The following is a 23,903-nucleotide window of genomic DNA, read 5'->3' on the forward strand; positions in this document are numbered from 1 at the left end:
AGCTTCATATTTCCAATCAAAGGTCATTTGTTTTGAAGAAATTTCAATGAGGAAATGTTATATTCATGGGTTTTAATAATTTATCACAAACTTTACTAGCCCAACCCTGAGACAAAAGTAGGATTGATGTTTACAAGTCAACAACAACAAAACATTGATAGGACTAGCATCGAGCTCTACATCATACGAGGTGGCTGCAAACCCTAATTGCTTGCCACTGTGAGGTAAGGAAAAATAAATATGCTTACCTTCTCTGCTATTTACCCTCTACATGTTGAAGATAACTCAATTTATCTGTAAAACATCGATCAGTACACTAAACATATGGCCACATTTATCCACCATTTTGAATATCGCGGGAAAACTTGGACCCATACCCTTAATTGCGCCTCCTCACTTCCTGGCAAATACGGTTCTAACGAAAACCAAAACATTTATCTTGGCAGAAAGGTCACAAATAAAATTTTTGCCCATTACTCATTGATATATTTCTTCAGATCAGATACAATTCTTATCAATATATTTTTCATAACTAAATGATATTATATCTAAATTACCATTGACAAAAATTTTCTTAGCTTACTGTAATATGGTAAATTATTCGATAATCAATTACGGATTCAAAACGCGTTCGACATCACAGAATACTTCGAACAATTATACCTAAGAATATTAGACTAGCAACTAACTAATATTTCCTGAATCTGATCTACAATTTAGGCTTGGAATACTTAGGTAGCAGTGTGGAGATAAATTGAGATTAATCAAGATAAGGCAATCCTCAGAAGGCTAGTATTATCGATCAGGTTCAGCATTGTCTAAGTCTTCCAAAATTGAGACAATCCTGCTTTATTTAAAATAGGCTTTTCAGTTCAATCTTCTGGAAGACTTGTCATATTTTGGACAAACAGGATCGTTTCATTGCTTGCCTTAACTGGAAGCAAAGGAGAAATACGGACGGGTTTTTTATCAAAACAGCCTAAGATGGCCCTAACCAAAGATGTTTCAAATAACATTAACAGGGCTGGAAAAACATATTTATTCTTAGCAAAGAAAGGGCTCCTAAACGCCTTTCTAAATTTTTATTTCATCTATCTACCAATCGTTCTTAAAAATCTTAAATTTGATCTATCTACAAAGCGATTCAATAAGCAATTGTAAAACTATAAAACAATTAATGTATTAAGGGGAAATGTAGCAAAACACAACTCCATGTAATCCACAAAGGACTTTAAATACAGATGGAAGAGATTAAATAGTGCGAAAAAAGATGATAGAAAGAATTCGTAGTCACTTTAACTAATGGAACAAAATGTTGAAAGAAATTTGAATATCTGAGTTCAATAACATGTCACGGCACTTTCAACTCAGACGAAAACAAATACGACAACTTCACACTAACAGCTAAGAGATGGACTAGATTAACGAAATTTGAGACACAAAAAGAAATGAAAATCTAAATATATTAATGGGACTAAGACATTAAGACGGGTGACAGTATTTGGGTGCACCGTGTAGTCGACATCGCTAACTTTTATAGAAAAAGGAAAGACCTACATCGTATCTATCTATTTCTTACTAAATGTATCATTTAAAAGAACGGATCATTGAAAATATGATACTTAGGATCAGCACTTCCCTGCTCTCGCTTGACAACATAAATCGATGACCTTAAATCGTACTTATTTCCATGGAAAACAAAATAAAATACGGACAAATCAAAGCAGTGAGGACAGCAAAATGATTATAAAGATCACGATGATGTCGAGGACTTCTTTTTTCTTCTTTGTTTCACGTGCTTGTTAAACCACCAGCCATCGTCAACTTTGCGAAAAAGCTTGAAAAATACAAGGTAAGTTAGTTTCAGCAATCCAAATCGAATAACGTAAACATAGGAAACATCATTATAAATATGACGGGTCTGGAAAAAAACAAAAATTAGTTAGGCCTTCTTGCAATCTTAATCAGGACCATCTCAATATCAAAGCAGTAGCTATGCACCTAGTCAAGTCCTTTTTCAGAAAATTTTGGATGTCAAAAAACACAGGATCTAGCCAAGTTTGACAAATCAAGTTAATTGTCCTTTTTTAATTTTGATATTAATCTCAGAGTTGAATTGTATGACTCAACAGCTGGAAAACTCACAAAACTTAGACTTGCTTACTTTAGTTTTCCATTTGATGTCCAAAGATTGCCGTTGCCTTTCGTCAGCTCGTTGTCGTTCCTCTAACTGTGAACAAAACATTGGATATTTGCAAGATAAAAAAAGGAAGATAATTCCTTATTTTATCTTGATATTTGATATTGGGACAAACCAAATTCATCAAAATAACTGCACAGAAATATCAACATAGAAAAGGATTATGGGGGCGATGTTTGCCAATATTTGAAGCCATACACACATATATTGTCAACTTCCCGGACTGATACCACATAATTTATTCGAATTTAAAGAAAAATTCCCATGAAATAATTCATTTGAAGAATTATGCAAACATATTTAAGAGCCAACACTATCCTGACAATCAATGCTAAATGCTAGCATAAAATAGCAGTCACAACTTTTTCTTTAGATGGAAAGTGCACCAATGGGCAACTCTTGAGCCAGAAAAACATAAGCAAAGGGACATGCAACAAAAACACCTTGTGATCTTTTTACGACAGTCTTGCAGCACTTAATGCAGCAAAAACATTACAGCATCGAAGTCCCTGAACTCAACAGGGACACAAGGAATATCTTAACTTTTACAATCAGTTTTAAATTGTTAGTCTACCACTTTAATGCTTTTTCAATACTACTGTCCTCTTTTTCTTCTGAGTTGAATGTTGCAACACAAGGACCGAGCCATCGACTAACACTGTTAATTGACTAAAACAAAACTAACTCAAGAAGATATGAGCGAAGTATAGTCAGTATTCTAAAACTGAATTTTAAAAAATCTAATCCAACGAAATTTTGGCAAAGATATGGAGAAAAAGAGCCCAAAAAAGCTTGTCAAAAAGAGAACCTTGTGTTTTGCTACTGTCGCACTCTCGAGGTTTTCCTCATTGAGGGCAAGTGTAACATCCCTCCATAACCTAAAATGGGACGAAAATAAAAAACAACTACAAAATTTGCCACATGGACAATGATAGATATAAATAATCCTTTGGTGGGACAAAACTTGAAAAGAGCATTGAAACATCAGAGTTTAAACGTCAGAACATAGATCGAAAATGTCAGAACATAGATCGAAAAGATTTAAACTCTGAAGAGTGTCAGACGAAAAGCTTTAGTTTACTCAAATGTTTGCTTTTTTCAAAGCAATGATAAATATATGAATCCGACTTCTAATTTTGTAGCCTGAAATTTCAATATATTTTCAGCAAAGCTATTTTCAACAATCTTACTAGATTCTAACTTAGGTTACTGGTTTGGTTTGATTACTAGATTTTCAACAATCTTAGTACTTGACATAAAAATGTTCTGTATACAATACAACTGCTTTTGTGGCAACTTGAAATTAAAAAGCGCATAATTCATAGATTTTTTAAGTAGGGATGGGAAACATTGTTGTCTGTCAGGGATGGAAGTCGGATTGATCAAACTTGTGAATTTCAGTGACAAAAGGTCAAACTTTGGCTCTGAGATTCAGGGTACAAACTAGCCAGTAATAAGCACCACACGTAGTTTTAAACAGCAGTTATAGCAGGTTAGAAAACTATGGGAAAATAATATCGTAGCAGGCAGCTTTTATAACTAAACTAAATACAGAACAGACCTCGCGTATATTATTCAAGCTTTAGAGCTGGTTTACATTCTACTTCTCTGATTCTTATTTAAACGTAAATTAAATTTAGGTATTATGACCAATGTGAATGAGTCAAGAAGTTGAAAATTGATAAAGTTTGAAGCGTATTATTACCTTCGGGACTCAAATTCGCCCTGATGGTCCAACGGTCTCACTCGTTTAGGAACCGCACGCAATTTTCTGATATCAATCGATCTGTCCTTTTTCTGAATGGAAATAAATTAGTTGAAAAAAAGCAATTCAGAAAATTATTTATTAATGCTGCTGTTTGGTTTGAGTTGATGAGCTTCTGATGCAATCTAGAACTAATTTTGTGTTTTACTCTAGAGAATATAAAATTTTCTGTCTAATTAGCTAAGCTTTCTAGAGAGCTTCACATGAGAATTATATCGCCTCTTTCCAGAATAAAGTGCCTCGTTTACACCAATAGTGTTTATGTATATATATACATTTACATGCAGAACAAAGCAGGTGTAGTGAATTAGAGTCTGATAACAGAACGAGAGTAGTATCAAGCAGAAACCTCATCGTCTGTAAATGCGAACTCTATGCTGCCATTCCATGATCCTTCTGCACGGCAATAAATATCCCCGGTCTGTACATCCCTAAGGGACAAAAATGCGTTTAAATCTCTGACTTTTATTTGCTGAAGCAGAAATAGATGTGCTACGAATTTCTGAAAATTTCTAAATTTTGGAGGATAACGGTCAAGTCACGACGAGAAACAAAATTTCAAAACATCAGGTTTTTACTACTAAAGTTGCAGTTTCTTCCACTAAAAACCGTCTAATATTTTCTATTCCATTCCTCCTTTCTTTGCACATACTTTTCCTACTGAAATTTCATCAGCTAAGCTAACTTTTTTGGCATACAACTGCAGTGGCATAACTGGATGCAGACACGTTCGTTTATGATAATTAAATTCTAAAAAAGTCTCTCAAGAAAAATTCCATCCTCCTCCTCGCATCCTAGTCGTTATAATAAAAATCAACTGCAATGAAAGATACGGAGGAAAACTTCTTGAATTAAAGGATAAGTACATTCTTAACAACAAAAATAAGAGTCAGTCAATCGGCATCGCAAAATGAAACTTAAGACCTCTTACTTTATTTCCGCAGAGATCTTGTTTCCTGATCCACCATAAAATGGCTGTTAAAAATGAATGTATGACATGAATAAAAAACACAATAGCTTGTGTTAAATACAGAGCTTAAGTCTAATGAAGTTTCAAGTTAAAATTCAAGTTGTTACTACAGTGTTTTTACCAAGAGCATGAAGGGCCCTGAGCACTAGGCAATTATTAGAAACACACCTGATTTAACTTTGATATCTTAACAATAATTTTCGGTATCTACGAATGATAGATGCCCAGTCTACTGTTTTTGAATATATCTCAGCAATAATTAAAATGTTTAGACTTTTTCTTGGAAATATTATCAGAACAAGAAGATTCTTCGAGAACATTGAAGCATTAATTGAAATGGACTCTGATACAAAGTCATAAGGATTTGGTTCTTGATAACTGACAAAAAATTTGCTGATGTACAAATGAAACAAATTCCTGGGGTAGTACCAAAGACTTAGGAAATGTTCTAAAGGTCGCAACTTAAAATCCGTTTGCTTGACCTTATATGAAATAAAAATAGTTTTTGTTACATTTGACCTACATGAACAATTCCCAGGTTTTGAGAAATTAAAATTAATGTGAATACCTTGGTATGAAACAGAACAACGGCTGCATATCCTGTTTTGACACATTTGATCATTGTTCTACCGCCAAGTTCAATCCAAGGATTCGTTAATATCGACCTATAAATCAACGAAATCGTTGAAAAGCTTCGTATAAGGTCATAGAGAGGGGTTTTGGTTGGATATCTAGTCCCTGTAAATCGAGAAAAAAAATTTAGTTGATCGATATCAAATTGGTCTCATCTAATGGCATCTGAACTCCACGTCAGTCTATTCTACGAAGGAGAATAACGTTTAGGGGGCAATCACATGCCATGCAAGTGCGAAATTCCAAATCTAATTTGAAAATTCTCTACTTTCTAAATACACACGGATAAGAAAAACATAGAATAAAGATTAAAGATTAAAACAAGACATACTGGGAACGAATGGATTCGAAATTATGAGTGACAACAGAGAAAAACGGAATAGAGTAAAGACTAGCACATTATAACTTTCTTTATTCGTATTTTATGACTAATTTGGTATATGTACAACAGGACGGTTCTAATTTGCAACTCCGAGTTTTATGCTTAGTGCGATCATCTGCCAGCTATATTTTGTATCCAGTAAATAAATAGAACATCTTAGCTAATATTCCTTTTCAAAAGCTTTGCAAACAAAACTACGATCAGTTAAAGATAAAATGGAACCAGTTTTCTTATCTCTCAAATTACACTCTGATTGCGTGATGTACCTCATAACTTTACAACCTGAAGTACCTTGGTTCAACAAAAATCTATTAAACAGTGCAGTAAACTATTCGCGAGAAGGATGACTCACATCTTGTTGCCTCTGAGATAATACCGTAGCTTTATGGAAAGAAAAAGACTGAGGAAGAAGACAAGTACTGTAGTACGTTCGTCGTTAGGCCTTTCTAAAAGTTACCAACCTGCAGTAGGCATTGGGGAAGGTGATTATGTATTCTTCATCGTGCACATGATCGATGATGATCCCTAAGAAAAAAGTGCCTCCGTAAAACGAAGCCAAACGAAGTGGGGTAGAGAAATGAAGTCAAACGAGGTGGGGGTGGAGAAACGAAGTCAAACGAGGTGGGGGTAGAGAAACGAAGACAAGCAAGGTGGGGGTGGAGAAACGAAGTCAAACGAGGCGGGGGTAGAGAAACAAAGACAAGCAAAGTGGGGGTGGAGAAACGAAGTCAAACGAGGTGGGGGTAGAGAAACAAAGACAAGCAAGGTGGGGGTGGAGAAACGAAGTCAAACGATGTGGGGGTAGAGAAAAGAAGTCAAACGAGGTGGGGGTAGAGAAACGAAGTCAAACGAGGTGGGGGTAGAGAAACAAAGACAAGCAAGGTGGGGGTAGAGAAACAAAGACAAGCAAGGTGTGTGTAGAGAAAAGAAGTCAAACGAGGTGGGGGTAGAGAAACGAAGTCAAACGAGGTGGGGGTGGAGAAACGAAGTCAAACGAGGTGGGGGTAGAGAAAAGAAGTCAAACGAGGTGGGGATGGAGAAATAAAGACAAGCAAGGTGGGGGTAGAGAAAAGAAGTCAAACGAGGTGGGGGTAGAGAAACGAAGTCAAACGAGGTGGGGGTGGAGAAACGAAGTCAAACGAGGTGGGGGTGGAGAAACAAAGACAAGCAAGGTGGGGGTAGAGAAACGAAGACAAGCAAGGTTGGGGTAGAGAAACGAAGTCAAACGAGGCGCGGATAGAGAAACGAAGTCAAACGAGGCGCGGATAGAGAAACGAAGTCAAACGAGGTGGGGTAGAGAAACGAAGTCAAACGAGGTGGGGTAGAGAAACGAAGTCAAACGAGGTGGGGGTAGAGAAAAGAAGTCAAACGAGGTGGGGGTAGAGAAACGAAGTCAAACGAGGCGCGGATAGAGAAACGAAGTCAAACGAGGCGCGGATAGAGAAACGAAGTCAAACGAGGTGGGGTAGAGAAACGAAGTCAAACGAGGTGGGGTAGAGAAACGAAGGCAAACGAGGTGGGGGTAGAGAAACGAAGTCAAACGAGGCGGGGGTAGAGAAACGAAGTCAAACGAGGCGCGGATAGAGAAACGAAGTCAAACGAGGCGCGGATAGAGAAACGAAGTCAAACGAGGTGGGGTAGAGAAACGAAGTCAAACGAGGTGGGGTAGAGAAACGAAGGCAAACGAGGTGGGGGTAGAGAAACGAAGTCAAACGAGGCGGGGGTAGAGAAACAAAGACAAGCAAGGTGGGGGTAGAGAAACAAGGACAAGCAAGGTGTGGGTAGAGAAAAGAAGTCAAACGAGGTGGGGGTAGATAAACGAAGTCAAACGAGGTGGGGGTAGAGAAACGAAGTCAAACGAGGTGGGGGTGGAGAAACGAAGTCAAACGAGGTGGGGTTGGAGAAACAAAGACAAGCAAGGTGGGGGTAGAGAAACGAAGACAAGCAAGGTTGGGGTAGAGAAACGAAGTCAAACGAGGCGCGGATAGAGAAACGAAGTCAAACGAGGCGCGGATAGAGAAACGAAGTCAAACGAGGTGGGGTAGAGAAACGAAGTCAAACGAGGTGGGGTAGAGAAACGAAGTCAAACGAGGTGGGGGTAGAGAAAAGAAGTCAAACGAGGTGGGGGTAGAGAAACGAAATCAAACGAGGCGCGGATAGAGAAACGAAGTCAAACGAGGCGCGGATAGAGAAACGAAGTCAAACGAGGTGGGGTAGAGAAACGAAGTCAAACGAGGTGGGGGTAGAGAAACGAAGGCAAACGAGGTGGGGGTAGAGAAACGAAGTCAAACGAGGTGGGGGTAGAGAAACAGTTAGCATAAAACAGATTCTTGATAAAATAGAACTAATAGCAACGTGGGTACAAACCTTCACCAACGTTCACAACGCCTATAGACATTCCATAGAACTTTGATTTGGTCCAAATGTGTGTATTCATAGTGATCTTTTTATCGGGGCATTCGGCGTAGAAGGCGGAAACTGGAAAGATAAAGATGAAAACAATGTCGGGGGTTTTAAAACTTAAGTTAGAAATTTTGAACAAAAGACATGTTCTCGAGTCGATACTCAAATTTCAACAAACTTTTTATTTAACCAACATGTGGCTAAATAGCAGTCATAGAGTGTCCATATCACAATATAACATCAGTGAAGCTATATTCAAGTACAGATGCAGATGTCAAGAAAGTAATTTACCCAAGGATTCTCCTCTTGACAAATGATGGTATAACTTGTCATGATACTATAATCCTTTGTCCCCAATTTTAAATTGATATATCTGCTTTAAATCGATGAAAAATAAATGAAAAACAGAAAGATGGATAGGGTGAGAAATTTTCGGTAATTAAAAAACTAATAGCATTCCAAATCCACATGAAATCATTGAATGAAAATCTTGTCATGGGAATAATAGGGGTATGAAATACAGCGAAAAAGGCGTGCACTTTAAAGAGCCCATGACCTTAAAAAAGACTGTTATCACAAGAGCTAGAAAATCGAAGCTGGCTTTTATTGAAAAGAAAAACATACTTGGTGGGTGATGCGAGACTTGTTCTGCGACGTAAAACAGACGATTCGTGCCGTCAGCGTTTGACATCGTCGGAGACTGGCTGCTCGAATTCGCAAATTGATTTTGGCTTGGTACATCGTATGAACAATGAAAGGTCTCTCCAATTATTGGGTTATAAGGCTTCTTTGCTACTGCCGACTGCGAAAAAAGTGATAGTGTAGTTTAACTTATTCACAGAGATTGATTTACAGAAATCTATATGCCAATAAGACGAAAGCATTTAAAAAATACAGCAAGGTCGCAATATGGCCATAGCAGTATTAAGGTTGTTAACTAAAGGTTTTTTCTGCTATGATTTAGGAATTAAAAGGCAATATTTTTGTTCACAACAGTGTTACAAAAAAGTGTAACAGATATGTTGGGGTGGATGTATACATTTGGAAACTGAAGGTGCAAGATCATGAGAGTTCTTATATGAGGGGTACGAGATTAGAAAATAATCGATCACTGAGTGTTTCAAAGTTATGAATAAACGGTCAGCTTGCCTTTGGTGAATCATTCACGAGACAAATCAAGTCATTGAAGAGAATAAATTAGATAAATTTGTTTTGAATAAAGGTCTCAAATTGACAAAATAATAAAATCATATTGATATATGAAAATTGATGATTTTAGACGATTCAAACCGGATTCATTCTAAACCAACAGCTAGAAGATAAACACAAGATCCACAACATTTTTATGGCCTCTTTAAGGACCCAGCTAATTTCAAGATAATGGCATTCTTTAATAACTCTGGTTCTTTGAAGATCAAATTGATACTGTCTTGGTAAATATAACAGAAATAAATTACCTTTCTTCCAACATGAAATGATGTCAGGTAGAATTCCAAAACAGCCAGCATCCTGTCTTGTGGAGTTTCGAAATCCGGAATCCTAAAAAAATATTTTCCGTTAAAATACAGACAAAAACGATTAATCAAAACAACACGTAAACAGAATATGCTTATACAAGTCGAAACCATTCCCTGAGAACTGCATATATTTATCAGAAATCGATTAGTCTGCTAACAATGAAGATGCCTTTATGAACTACGTATTATGTATTTTGTGGTGAATTATATTTTCTAACGAATAAATGGTCACAAACAGAACAGCTGAAAGCTACAAACTGAAACATCACCTTGTAAAAAGATCCGGATGAGAAAAGAAGTCAGCGTACATTTCCAATAAAGATCGTTTCTCGAGTACAAATGTAGGCAGCACAACCTGTTGAAATAAAAAATCAAGCGTTTTTGAAATGTGTTTGACAATTGTTACGAAAGCTGATGAGCACTCAGAGAGAAACAATAAAAGTCTAGGGGCTTGGTTTTCTCATAGTCTATAGAATTAGATCGGTCTTCGTGGAAGGAAGCCGCCTCAGATGTTGAGGCAACTAGTTTCCAGGCCTTTCTAAAGATCGAGCGTGCACAAATATTTTTGAGAAAACGAGGAGGTGGAGTTGGAGAGTGAGCTAAATGATCGTGATATCTTTCAGAAACTTAGTTAGAGGGAACGAAGAAAATCAAAGGATTTTTTAGCTTGACAATGCAAATGTCGGATCTTTATTTCATCTACACTTTCCAACCACAATTTTACTTGAAATATCAACGAAATATATTTTTTAGAGCCTATAATTCAAACGCTTACCAGTGCCTGACAAGCACTGACCAACTATGTATGAGCAAAAGTGTGAACTTCTGGTACAGTTTTCAAGCAAATGATTGTAACATTGCTAGAAGCGTAGACTCAAAAACATCTTGATACAGAAGTGACGTAAAAAACAATGCAAAAATCAAATAACTGTTAGCAGGCAGAGCCGACTGCTTATACATGGATGACAGCTTTAAAACCTGATCTATCAAAAACATTTTCATCCTTCCTTGCAGAATGATGTACATATACCAGTGATAAAAGCATTTCAAGTAATGGCATGCCTGAAGTTTTAGGTAAAAAAATCCGAAATCTGATAATCTGAACTTTTCTACCCATAGCTTTGTAACAGCTTGGATAGCAAAACCATCAGTAAAGTTCTCAAAGTTATGCTTTATCGTTTAGACCCCGCTTCGTGCTGAGAAATATATCTCGAGCATTACCAAAGAGAAGAGTGAAAACACAAAAAATATTTTTTCTTCAAAATAACCCAACAGCTGCTTTTAATCTCAAAAATATTTCTACTTCGGCATAAAATCTACTTCGACTTACTCTTGTCAAGTCCATACCAAGCTTCAGCTGTGACAAAATACTCAATATAATGTTCCTATGTGGCTCCATACTTTCTTCTGACTCTTCGAAGTCATGTTCGTCAAGGATTTCTGAATGTTCGAAGGATCTTATATGAGTGAATTCTGAAATAAAATGTTAAATAACAAATATTAACAACTAATGGTCGCATTTCGATTCCATTCCATTAAAAACAATTCCATCAAACAGTCTCTAAATTTAAAAAGTGCTAGCCTGATAACCAGACCCCGATTTTAAAGAAAACACTAAACAAGTGCTTACTGATTCGCATTTTAATCATAATGACGAAATAAAGTTTGTGAATAAATATAAAAAAGTAACTGTTCAATATAAAGTAAATGTTGGATGATGTGAGGTTGCATACGGGACTTTTTGAGGAAACAGAATGGATATGAAAAAACGAACTGGGATAATAAATTGGGTTAGATTATAACTTTTGACGTTTGACGTTTTTTGACGTTATTTTACTATAATTTAGATGTTTTGTTCCAAATAGTTATTCAAGAATTCATAAACATAGTCTTTTTATTGTGGGGTCTCTACGCGACTTAGAGAGAATTTACTTTAATGTGGTGAAAACCATGATATAACAACTTTCGAAACTATGAAATTATAAAGGTACCATAGATTAGAAATATACCATTTACACTATCTTGAATCTAAACCAGGATGCGCTTATATCAACAACAAACGGTAAGTCCCTTAAACGATGTGATCCACTTGTCCACCCATAAGATAGGGTGGCCAGTCCATCTCAACTTTTCCTTTAGCACCCAATGTGTCTCTACCATGTACCCATTTGCTCATGGGTGGACAGTATGCCGGCGTCCACTTCGTGTGCCAAACTTTGATTCAAACATGCAACTTTTTGGACTGTAGCAAAGCACTCAAGTCTCTTGGCTACTCCCCCTTTTATATAAGACGCTACACTAGGGTAGACAGTTGTTCTTACCTTCCTCTTTAAGAGTAAATTCATCGCCTTGATCTTCATCTGAATTGTATTCTTCATCTTTGCCGGATCTTCTAGTTTTAAAATCATTTCGAGACCTAAAAAACAAAGATGTATTTAAAATTTTTATAGACTCTAGATCTAAACGTATGGAAATGGTGAGACTTCACACCCCGTCCCCGTCCAATGTTGACGTTTCTGCTGCTTAAATACCTCTTCCTAGACTTTTAACACGGGAAGGAGGCGCATTGTAATAAGGCGTTTTTCCAAAAGTTGTATCTATCAATAACTTCTTTTCAAAAAGCAACACAGAACTGATATTTTTCTTCTTGAATTCTCTGTGTCAGAAAGACTGAAAAGAAAATACACAGACAGATGTAAATTGATACAAAAAAAGTAAAGCGAAATCTGAAAAATTTCCCATCACTTCAGAATTTATCAATAACGTCATTGGTTTTCATTTAAGAGTGCTCAAACTGTTGAAACGCAGCACGTCATCGAGCTTGTGGCAAGTAAGGAGAACAGCTTTATAAACAAAAGCGATAACAAAAAATATTAACTGTAATGTTAAATAAATATTTGACACAAAAATGCATCTAACTCACACAGTATCTGAAGGTCCCAGCCACTCGATTCTTGCACCTAATTAAAGAAATCAAAATAGAACGTTAACTGTTTTCTTTCACTGGGCTGAATAAAGGAAGATATGATATAATAAAATAAAGAAATTTCAAAGAGCTATTTCTAAGGTACATAGAGGTTTTTCAAAATGAAAGATCAATAAAACCATCCCTTCAGCCATAAACTTCTAGGTGAAATCAAAATATGGGGAAGTTTGATTTAGTTGTATTTTCCGAATGGCCGCATCCAAGAAATTAACTCCAAAAAAATATAAAATTATATCCAAATGCAGGTATTTCTTGTTTTCCACAAAAAGGCACTGATATAGCTAACAAAAATAAACATTTTTGAGAACCAGACTTTTCAGGTTAAGTTCTTGCCACTTTGAAGTACTTAGAAATTTATCTCTTTTCAAGAGTTTTCAAAATGACGTCATTGCCAGTTACATTTGCCTTAAAAGTTACATCAAGACTTAAAATTGCAGAAAAGCTTTCGAAAACAATGAAATATGGTATGTTATTACACAATTTGAATCCAAAAAGGACTTAGTTGATATAATGTATGCAAACTGGAAAGTGCTAAGAAAAAAGCTTGGTGCGAATTATCTTGAAATGAAGTATCGAGATGCAAAAAAAGAATTGAAGCAAATACCAGGAGGTAAGCCAGTGGCATTGGCGGTTGCTTGCAAGTCTGCTGACTAAAAGTAAAACATTACGATCAGATAGCTAAGGGGCGGTTAGGAAGACCAGACCAGACTAAAATACTACACAAAGATAATCAAAAGATCACATAAAGTGTGATTCAATAACAGATGAAATATATTAAAAAAATTCATAGGCATTTGACTCATTAGAAATCTGATTTTTTTAACAATCCCGACAAGTGACACTTTCACGAAAAAAGTTTGGAGCAAACTAATCAACCTTCTATAGTCATTAAAGGTTAATTTCCTAAAACGCTGTCATGATGAAGAAAGACAGTGGGAAGTTCCTTACTAAATTTACAAGTTGTTTGTTATCATGTTGATTAAAAATGATTTAAAGGCAGTGTGTCGCGCTGTTCATTGGTTTACCGAAACAAAGAATTGAATTTCTATTTTAGTGGGTTTTGCTTTTGATCAGTTAAACTAATTCTTCACGCTTCTCTAATTTCGAGGAACCTCGAAATTCAACAAACAATAGCCTATGAAGAGCGCGACATACTCCCTTTAAGAACAATTTCAAGCTGAGTATAACAAAATTTCAAGAATATTGACGCTCACAAAAAATAAAGGTTTTGTTATAAAAAAGGCACATTGATAGCAAAACGCAAAAGAACTGAGAGCATGCTATCTTCAGGATAGCAAAACCAAACACTGCTTTACCTGTTGATGCAAAATCGAGTAACACTGGTGCAAAATATTGACCATGGCCTAAGAGAAAGAAAAACGATTATTTGTTTTTTGTATTTGGTTTATATAGTGAAATTAATTGTCAGAGTTGTGCATATAGCATTTTGTGTTCAAGTCATAGGAAGCCTATATAGTCGTAGCAAGGAAAGTAAAATTATTGGTCTCAACAAGAAGGTGAAATTACATGGCAATGCTTTGAAAGCTTCTTTTCAGCCAACAACTTTTCGAAAAAATGTTTTCTTTCCTTCAGCGTCAGGCTCACTAATACCCTGCACTAAGACGAGCACTTAGGCACAATATTTGGCAACAATAAATGTAGAATGGTGCACAAGGCGTTTTGGCTTTTAACGGCAATGGTCAGAAATAGAAGGTTAACATCATTTATTCAAAGTTTGTTCAATTAAGGTTCAATCTCAAGCGTTTAGTCTCAAGCGTTTTACGTGAAGACACTGTCCAACACTGATGCTTTTGGAGTTTGGAAACGCCTAAGATAAAAGCGTTGATCAAAATTTGCTAGGCCGTTAATAAAGAAATAATACTATAAAGGTAATCTTTCGTCAAGTGATGTCTTTAACGTTTTCTAACTTTGAAACTACACGAATTATCAATAATTATGAACTTACTTGAGATGTGGCTTTGAGAATCAAAACATTCTACGAATGAAAAAAAACGTCGTTAGAAACAGCAGAGAGAGACAAACCAAAGTGCAAAGAAATGAAACAATTCGAGGGGATTCGGATGTACGGTTGCCAAAAGTTGGACAAAGAGTGAAAAAAGAGGAACTTTTTACAAGGTGACCAAGATTAACAATGCTTTGGCGTTATATCTGAAAACTTGAATGTTTAACATTTTTTTCAAGCAAACGTGAAAATAAGAGTTTATGGATTAAACTTTCTCTCCGTACCTATATTAAATGCAGATTATTAGGAGACTTGTCACATATTATTAACGATCTTGATGTGTTTACACGAAATTTTGTAGCTGTATGTATCACATAGCTGTATGTAAATAAATATATCACTATTTCAGCATTCTTGAATTCATATACCGCTTCTCTTGATAGCAGTTTTAAATGCAGCCAATTAAATTAATATGATTTGATAAATTATTATCATTATTGATATTACTATAAAATGAAATTGTAAAAAACTGTGACAGAGAAGCAACTTTTTTGCCTTAAACCCTGTAAAAAAAACTTTCGACTTCCTTGACTGAAAACCTGTTTTGATTATGACACTGTGGTTTCACTCTTTGTGTCATGTAGACTCTCCAGAATTTTTACAGAGGATTTATCAAATAAAACAACATAAATCTAGAGAATCGAGAATCGGTTTAGCAAAAACTGGCAACACTTAGTAGCTAGATATAAAATTGCAAACAGAAATCTGTGATGAAAATTAACTTTGAATACATTCATTATTAGTAGATCTGTACCGTGAAGTCAAAGAATAACTGAGGCTGAAATTTGACGCATTGCTAAAAAGCGCCAGCCTGCCTCAATGTAAACAAAGATAACACAAGTTACCTCATCCAAAGGGTTTGCTATATCACCATGCGAGTCATTCTGTTAAAAGATAAAAAAAATTTGGTGGATTACACAATACGACGAGCTTCCACAACTCTTGTTTTTAATCGAAAAAAACCACAGGGCTAGCCCCAGACACCTTTCGTTTCTGGTATTGAAGGAGTAGAGGAGTGTAAAGAATTGTCTTCAAACTGTGAATTGGCCTTCAAGTAACCATACCTTTTAATCGGGTTTTAAAACCATACGAAGATAATACAAGCAAAAGCTCCCTATTCTTCTATTTTATGTAAATACTTGAACAGAAAGATGTCAAGCTAACAAATATTGGAAAATGGAATAAATTTCATAAACATACATGTATTTAACAAGACTGATTTGGTCACCATAAATGGACACATAAACTGCATAAACAAAATAAACTTTAACTCCTTGACTCCTAAAAATGTATGACATGGGTTAAATCGGATAACTCTATCCGGATTCGCTGGATTCGCTAATTCAACCCAGATCTCAACGTGTTAAACAGTGTCCCACTGTGTTACATAGTAGAACTTAGAACATTTAGAGGTAATCAGAGGCAAAACTGGTAATAAAAAAGTCACCTCCAGGGTTTCAACAACCGTTGCATGATATTCATCAACCGTGTTTAAAGCATCTTTCACGTTGTGCAGTTCTTCTCCCGCCGGCGTCGTAACTTGCTTACCAAGTTGTGGCTTTCTAGATGACGGTTGTCCATAAGTAGCTGAACGTTTGAGATTTGACGCTTTCGAGAGAAACGCGCCGCCAAGTGAAGCAGTGCGTTGGAGTGCCGCTGCGTTGATGTCGGAAGGAGGTTCCTGTTTCGGACTGAGGCTGTGGAATTCTGCAACCGCTCTGATCATATTGACCCAGTGCTGGCGATTCTTGGGGTCAGTTGCTGAAATGACATGTTCGTACGGTAATCAACGTAACAGAAGGACGCCATGAAATCATGATATTTTCATACACATATTGCAAAAATGTTCCGATCATATCAACGTTCAGACTTGAAATAATAGCGATGCAAAGCTTCTCCATTCAAAAGGAAACAGTTCCATAATGCAGTATGTATCCGCATATCGTATGTATCCATCCTCAACTCCTATAGTAGGACTGACGTACACTTAGCCTCCTTTCGATTGAATTACAAAACGTGTGAAGAAACAACAGTCCCAAAGTACAAGTAAGAGGTGTTTTCTTAAGCTCTTGCTTTCGCTCCTACTCGAACATAGGGTTTATATGTGTTTATAAAATCCATCTCTATTACATCTCAAGAGCGTAGAATGCTCACCTCGAAGTTTGTATACATCTCCGTTTGATGCGTGGACAATGAACAGGTTGGAGTCTTCATCGCTTGGGGCAATTACAGCTCCCTTAATCGAAAAAAATGGCATGCATGAGTAGATTGAGCTTACCTTTAGGTTACAAAGATTTAGAAACGTGTAGAAACATCTTTATTAGGGATTACAAAACCGAAAAACATACAATACCTTATGAAATATCACATAAGCGCTTTATAACCCCTTTTGCTTTGAACCTCTTTCCAAAGAGCCTCCTGAGTCCTCCTTGGTTCTATAAGCATCTTTGATTCAAGAAATGTGAATTTATGAAAACTGCCTTTGCGACCGAAAAACTTGCAAAGCAAAACGATTGATCGATTGACAAATGATCCATTAGGCTTTTGTACAGAAGTGGAATTAAAAAAAGTATATTCTCAAAAGTATCCTGTCTCTCCTCATCCTTCTATGGGGAGCCACTTTTTCCTTAATGAGCCCAACCTATTGTTATCCCCTGTGGACAATAGTATTAAAATATGTGCATAAATCATATCTAGCCTCTATTCCAGTTAGCACGTGTTGTAAGTCAGTTTTCTGTATGTACGATTATGATGAAGATAAATATATTTTGAAGTCATTTTACGTCTCAATATTTGGTTTATTACACTATGGTGCCACCAAAATCAAACAAGCCTCCGAAGGGGGAGGGGCTTGGTTTATGCCTGGCAAAGTCATAAATCATTAATATTAAATTTCTGTACTAAACTTAACAAATTTTGGGCTGGGACTCTATGCATACCCTTTAACGAACGTTTTTCAACAAGAAAAGTTTTTGATCCTTAAAAACTTTATTTATTGACTTACAGACAAATGCACTGATCCTCGTGGGCCATGTTTTACTTTGTCTTTTTCCTGGAAGCAAATCATTCGTTATATGCAAAGCGGAGCCTATGTACAACAGCCAGTTATAAAAACAGCTCTGAAAACCATTTACTTAAACAAAAAGTTTATCTTAAGAAATAATTTTCTCCTTCCTTCCAAATGTCTTAATTACAGATGTCCGTCATTTCAAAACAAAACTACATTCTTCTTATTAACAAAGCTTTGAAATTAAGTAAATGTAAGATGGATAATAGAGGAAATAAATTAATTTTTTACAGCAATCACTAATTCAAAGATAAAAAGTACAAATTAGGGTACATACCAAGAAATATGACAATGTCCCATGTTCAGCATCCAGAGCAAACCACCTGTTCTGCCATCCTTTGACCAGATTTGTGAATTTACTTAGTTGGCCCTCCATACTCTTGCTGAAGGAACCACAAATAATTAATTAAAAATTGGTTATTTGAAAAGTATCTACCAATATTACAAACAGGCTTTTGGAACTTCAAATTTTGAAGATGGAACGAAATACTGGAATCATAGCCCACTGAAACACTTTTCGTCCGACACTCTTCAAAGTATAAACATTGGAAGGAGGCAATTAATTACTGAAGGAAGCAGAAATATCCAGATCTTGAGCGAAAGTGAGCGGTCGCTGATAGATTAAAACAAAGGAACCAGTCAAGCGTGTCTTTTTTCTTATCATATTGCTTTCGATCCACAGCTGGATATAAATTTTCTGCTCACTTTTGGTCATTATTTGAGGTCTAACTCTGAAGAGTGTATGACAAAATTGCTGCAGTATATCATGTTTCCATTATTTTGTGCCATTTTCTAATTCAAATGTTGGGTTTGAAACTTCTTTTTCCAGTATTATCATTAGAAAGGTAGCACAGCAGGCACAGCGGAAGACAATGTAGGGATAAATAGTTACGAGTTTGATATTGCTTTGTGGAATAAGTGGCTTGGAATATGAACTAGTGGCACAAATATTAATTTTGAGTGAGAGGGCTAGGAATAAATTATCGTACAAATAAAATAACTATAAAAGAGATCACATAAAGCAATAAATACTATTATGAGATCAACGAAGAATATTCAGCTTTATGCACAATTTATGTGCAAATATACGAGAATGAAAGATAAAATAATGAAAAGCCCAAACAATTTGCTATGTTAATTATTTGGCATATGTTAAGAAAACAAAAAAAACTAAATTTAAATTCTTCTATAGAAGATCATCAATATTTTGGCTCACTAGTATTATGGTTCCTTAGAGAAGACCATGCCATTTAATGAAATGATTATTCTTTTTGGATAATAGCCCAAAATACTTATTGAATTGTGTCAGAGCTTCAGGAAACAAAGCTGTGGGCTCTTTACTGATCTCTTTAAATGTAATCATGATGGTTAAATGACAATACCAAGAATCTTTAAACAGAATCTGTTACTTCCAATGTGCCATTACTAATCTGCATATAAGGGGCAGTGGTATAATGGACTAAAGTTGCCTTAAAAACTAAGGGCCCCAAAAATGTTTTTTTGCATTATTTTACTTTGAAGCTGGTATTCTAGATACGATAAACGAGTTCAAGGGGTCCAAAGCCTGATGAAATGTAAGGCTAAATGAATGGAAAGTCTAATAATTAGTATTTGGTGCTTTCTTTATGCTTTTTAACCAATGTTATAATTTTGTGGCCTGGCATTGACAAACCCCGAGGGGCCTTGGCTGCATCCATTGCGCCACTGATAAGGGGTGTTTAAATGTTTTAGGATCCAAAAATTCTGTAAATGCTAGATGACCATATGTCCATTAATAGCAAACATTGATACTGGTTAGATTTGAAAAGGAGAACTCAACACTAATCTGTCTAAAATGTTGATGTCTGGGTGACACTTGAACAGTTTGGCAATTCAAGAAACTTCCTATTGAAACACAATACAGATAATGTTTGATATTACTGGGTCACTCGTGATGACATTACTGCTACTTATGGAGGCCAAATATGAGAAAGACTTATTTCATGGTGGAAAAAAGATCAAATTTATGCTAGGAAATATACAATCACATTTTTAAAACATGAAACAAAACATGGTAGTCCATTTATATTTGCAAAAAAATATTGTCTCACTTACTTTCTCATATGACCCTGAGCTTCATTGCTGATGAATTCCTAAGAAAAAATAGGTTTAGTTTCTATCAGGTTTGATTAAGATTCATCATATTCAAGGGGTTTGAAACAAATTTAATCACAAACTGAAAATATGCATTAGGATTCAGCAAAAGAGCTGGTTGGACAACTTTGCCCGTCATGTGCTTGCATTTTTCTGATTGGCCAATTTCGATCCACAACTGGGTATATAATTTCCATCGCCTTCTTTCAGAACCTTATTCTGACGTTTTATACTGTGTGGAGTGTCAGGCAAAAAAGCTATCAGTAGTATTTTGCGAAATGTTTTCTTTCTTCAAAGCCATTTTCTAGTTCTGTACTGCCAAAAAATTTTTCAATTCATATGGGATAAAACTGTATTTTGAATCAATATTGTTTTGTGTCACAGTGACAATTGTTTTTCAGTCTCAACTAACCAACCCCTCCAGACAAACCTGATAGCTTATGTAACCTTATTCAGGACCCAGTTTTGGGTTAAAACTATTTCTGTTATCTGTGAACAATAACATTGCATTTAAACTTAAAGTCAATTTGTCAAAATCTGGATGGTGGTAAAAATTATGTTTAGGGCATTTAGAAACTAAATTATAAATTGCAATGCCTTGAAATCAACAATAAATCTGTAACAGAAGTTAAGAAATGATTAAAAGATCTGTATATATCTCACTAGCTGAATCAACTTTGAAAGGTTTTTATAAACAAATCTTTATGCCCAGATAAAACATCATTCAGTCACTCATAGGTCAGTATTTGCTAGAGAATCCAAAGTACACAAAAATATAATGTTTCCAACTCTAGCATTATTGGGCAAGCAAGGTCAGCTTCTTATTTAGATGATTTTGGATTTGTCTATATCGAAAAAACAGTAACATGCATAGACAGACAGAGTTTGATTTCTCTCTTGGATTCTACAACATTGTGAGGGATTAGTGGTCACTGATTGGTAAAAAACATGGAATTACTCAAACAGAAAATGATATAGATTTGTACCTTATTTCTTTTAAAAATTACCAACCTTAAAAAATGCCCCCTGAAACCATCCAAAATTTAGAAAGCCTCCTCCCTCCCTTAAAAATTTAAAAAGCCTTTTAGAAAAAGCAACTTTTATAGAAATAAAAAATTTTAAAAAAAGTATGGCACTTATGAGGAAACCTTTTTTATGTATAATTCAAAATGTCCGTATTTTGCTTTAGCATTCATAGTCATAGCTTCTTGGAACAACAAATCCAACTTCACAATTATGTTTTCCTGTTGGTCTAGTAAACAGTTAAATTCTTATGACAAAGTTACCAAGTGAAATGGCAAAAAAGTTAGAAAGAGCCCACCCTTGAAAGAGTGCTCTCCTTGAAAAAGCACTAGAAACAACATATTTCTTAATTGGATTCAACTCTAGCGTATATCTACTACTTGTAGCCATCACTTCTTTCACACTGACCAAACTAAACCTGCTTACCTAAACCAGATTTGTTAAACCATAAATAAAATATAATATTATGTAAATTAAGCTGATAAAAATCAAGCGGGTTTAGCTTGCTGTATGATATGATGATGGTATTAGATCTAGCCTCTAGTTCAATTTTTTCTTAATTTAAAATGATTTGATGAAGGAGGTTCATAATTTCAGATTGCAAATAACAATTTCTGCCAAATACTGATGTCTAGAGAACAAGCATACTCCATAAAAAGCTCCAAAAATGGGGAGATTTTTTTCTTGTTTAATACAGTGATTGGAGTAGTGATTTGGCACATGAGCATCAAAAGGGAATTGTCAGAGATAAGGTTGTGTTGTGGTACTTCTTATTACCGAGATATAGGGTTGAAAATCAAGATTTGGAACACATACAGTATGGTATAGAGGGTCTTACAGGAATAAACCTGCCAGGCCATTTACTTGATTTTTTTACATATATATTTACATATTGGTTTAATTTTGTAAGTGCCATTGCAGTTGTTCATTAGTCTGGTATCAATTTTCAAAGTAAAGTAAATAAGATGTATCTCTAATCAAAAATATTTAGCTGCTTGTCTTGCCACTACTGGTCTAGCTGATTCTTAAATTGGCTCAAATTAGGTGCTGAACTTCAGCTTTTGGTAGTCTGTTACACATATAATGCATTTCTCTCTAAAAAAATTATGAATGTTCAATCTTGGGCAAGACTCCTTCAGCTTGAGATAATGTCCATGTGTATCAAGCAAATCACTTTGATCTATACTGAACAAATTTGTTGTATCGATGTGACGTGACACAGTCCATCATAATGACATAAGGGAACTTAGAAACCTCACCTTGCAAGCAACAAAGAGCAAGGTTCAGGAAAAATTCAAATTTGCAAAACTATTTGCTTTACAGCCTATATGGAAAGTGCTATGCTTCCAAACCCAAAATGAGAAATGATAATAGATGCATGGCATGCTAAGCTTCAGGAGTTTAGCTGGAGAAAAAATACTATTTAACTTAAGATTTTAGCCATTTTACAACATCTTTACATATACAGTAATAAATTCTGCTTTCTTAATGAGGATAAGATATTGGCAAAATTCATCAAATATTCCTGAGAAATGATCAAGATCAAAGTCACTGGTGTTGGTCAAGAAAACATAATGTGGATGGGTAGTGATTTCAACTTCCCACTTCCAGGTGAGAAATATGGTGAGTTTTGCCACTGGTAACAAACTCAACGGTTGCTGAAACTAGATACCGCCTGTTAAGTCTTAATACCTTAAGCCCAGGAGGTGTACTAAAAGGTCAAATAATGGGCCTAGCCAACCTGTAGAGGTCAGGAGTAATTATGTGGAAGTTGCAAATAAGAGCGTGCATCGACGGCCTAAGAAACCTAAACTGGATATCACGAGCTGTAGTGTCGCATAATTCTTTTATGAAAAATTTGCTGTAGTGTCATATAATTTAGCTTTATGCGCTCTTGTGACAGGCTTTCAATTTGCACAGCAGCTAAACCACCTGGTTTGTGAAAATCTTTTTTAGGCCTACAACACTGGGAGCTGAAATGAACAGGTGATTCACTCATCTATTGAAAGAATACCAATGTCATTGCGGGTACTGAAAGCCGCATTTATACCGGGAAGGATTTCACGAACTAAAGGCAACGATACTCACCTTTTCTCTCACCATAACCTCTTTTATTTTAATCTTTTCTTCTTCTGTTAACCAGCTTTGTCCGTCCAGATCCAGCTCTTCCTCTGACGGGTTCAAACCGCGCGCGTGTAATGCGGCATAATAAACTTGCCGCGGTTCAGCGGACATGTTGATAAAAAAAGTTATATATGCCAAAAACTCCTAGTTTCTGTCCTAAAAGAGTCAAAATATGAAGAGAACTTGAAGCAACGATGTGCCATTTCAGTCAAATGTAATCCATTACATCTGGAAATGTTTTCCAACGTCAAAACCTGAGTGTCCACTTACTGGACGCTCTCGCGTCTTCAGCTAACAACAGCGACAATCCCACAGTTTTTCTTTCGTTACAGCAGTTGCACCTTCGCAGCTACAATTTCTCAAGAATGTTTCGAAGAGAAACACACGTTATTCGTGAATTCAGGGAGATTTAAAGCGGTTTAAAAGACGATACAATAGATTTCTCGCCATGGAAATAAACTCATTTTCTGTAGAACACTTTGCTCTGGAAATCTGCGTTTGTTAAGTTTGAGAAAATAACGGCAAAGTTTCATACAGATGTTACAGAACCATGCAAGATAAGTGCTACAGGAAAGAACTTGAACATTTCCAGTACCGATACTTTGTAAAGATATTATAGGGAGCGTCGGTTTATAAGTCTATTTGAACTTATAATGAAAAGACAAAATCAAAAAAAG

The 23,903-nt window shown here is 35.8% G+C and overlaps 1 protein-coding gene across 1 annotated transcript; it reads right to left on the reverse strand.

Annotated features, from left to right (window-relative positions):
* Positions 1-473: 473 nt before the first annotated feature.
* On the reverse strand, positions 474-23,802 carry LOC135681002 (oxysterol-binding protein-related protein 11). The gene is made up of 25 exons (XM_065195254.2): positions 23,191-23,802; positions 20,041-20,078; positions 18,224-18,329; positions 17,884-17,931; positions 17,034-17,115; positions 16,327-16,640; positions 15,725-15,763; positions 14,823-14,852; positions 14,173-14,220; positions 13,461-13,506; positions 12,794-12,830; positions 12,192-12,286; positions 11,201-11,343; positions 10,140-10,225; positions 9,811-9,892; positions 8,978-9,155; positions 8,318-8,428; positions 6,412-6,475; positions 5,504-5,600; positions 4,897-4,940; positions 4,315-4,396; positions 3,906-3,997; positions 3,009-3,078; positions 2,165-2,230; positions 474-1,837 (listed from the first exon to the last, which is right to left on the reverse strand). The coding sequence occupies exons 1-25, from the start codon at positions 23,335-23,337 to the stop codon at positions 1,754-1,756; spliced, it is 2,229 nt and encodes a 742-aa protein (XP_065051326.2). The 5' UTR covers positions 23,338-23,802; the 3' UTR covers positions 474-1,753.
* Between the last annotated feature and the right edge of the window lie 101 nt (positions 23,803-23,903).

The sequence above is a fragment of the Rhopilema esculentum genome, chromosome 18, assembly GCF_057945365.1.
Source record: "Rhopilema esculentum isolate cy_ngs chromosome 18, ASM5794536v1, whole genome shotgun sequence".
NCBI lineage: Eukaryota > Metazoa > Cnidaria > Scyphozoa > Rhizostomeae > Rhizostomatidae > Rhopilema > Rhopilema esculentum.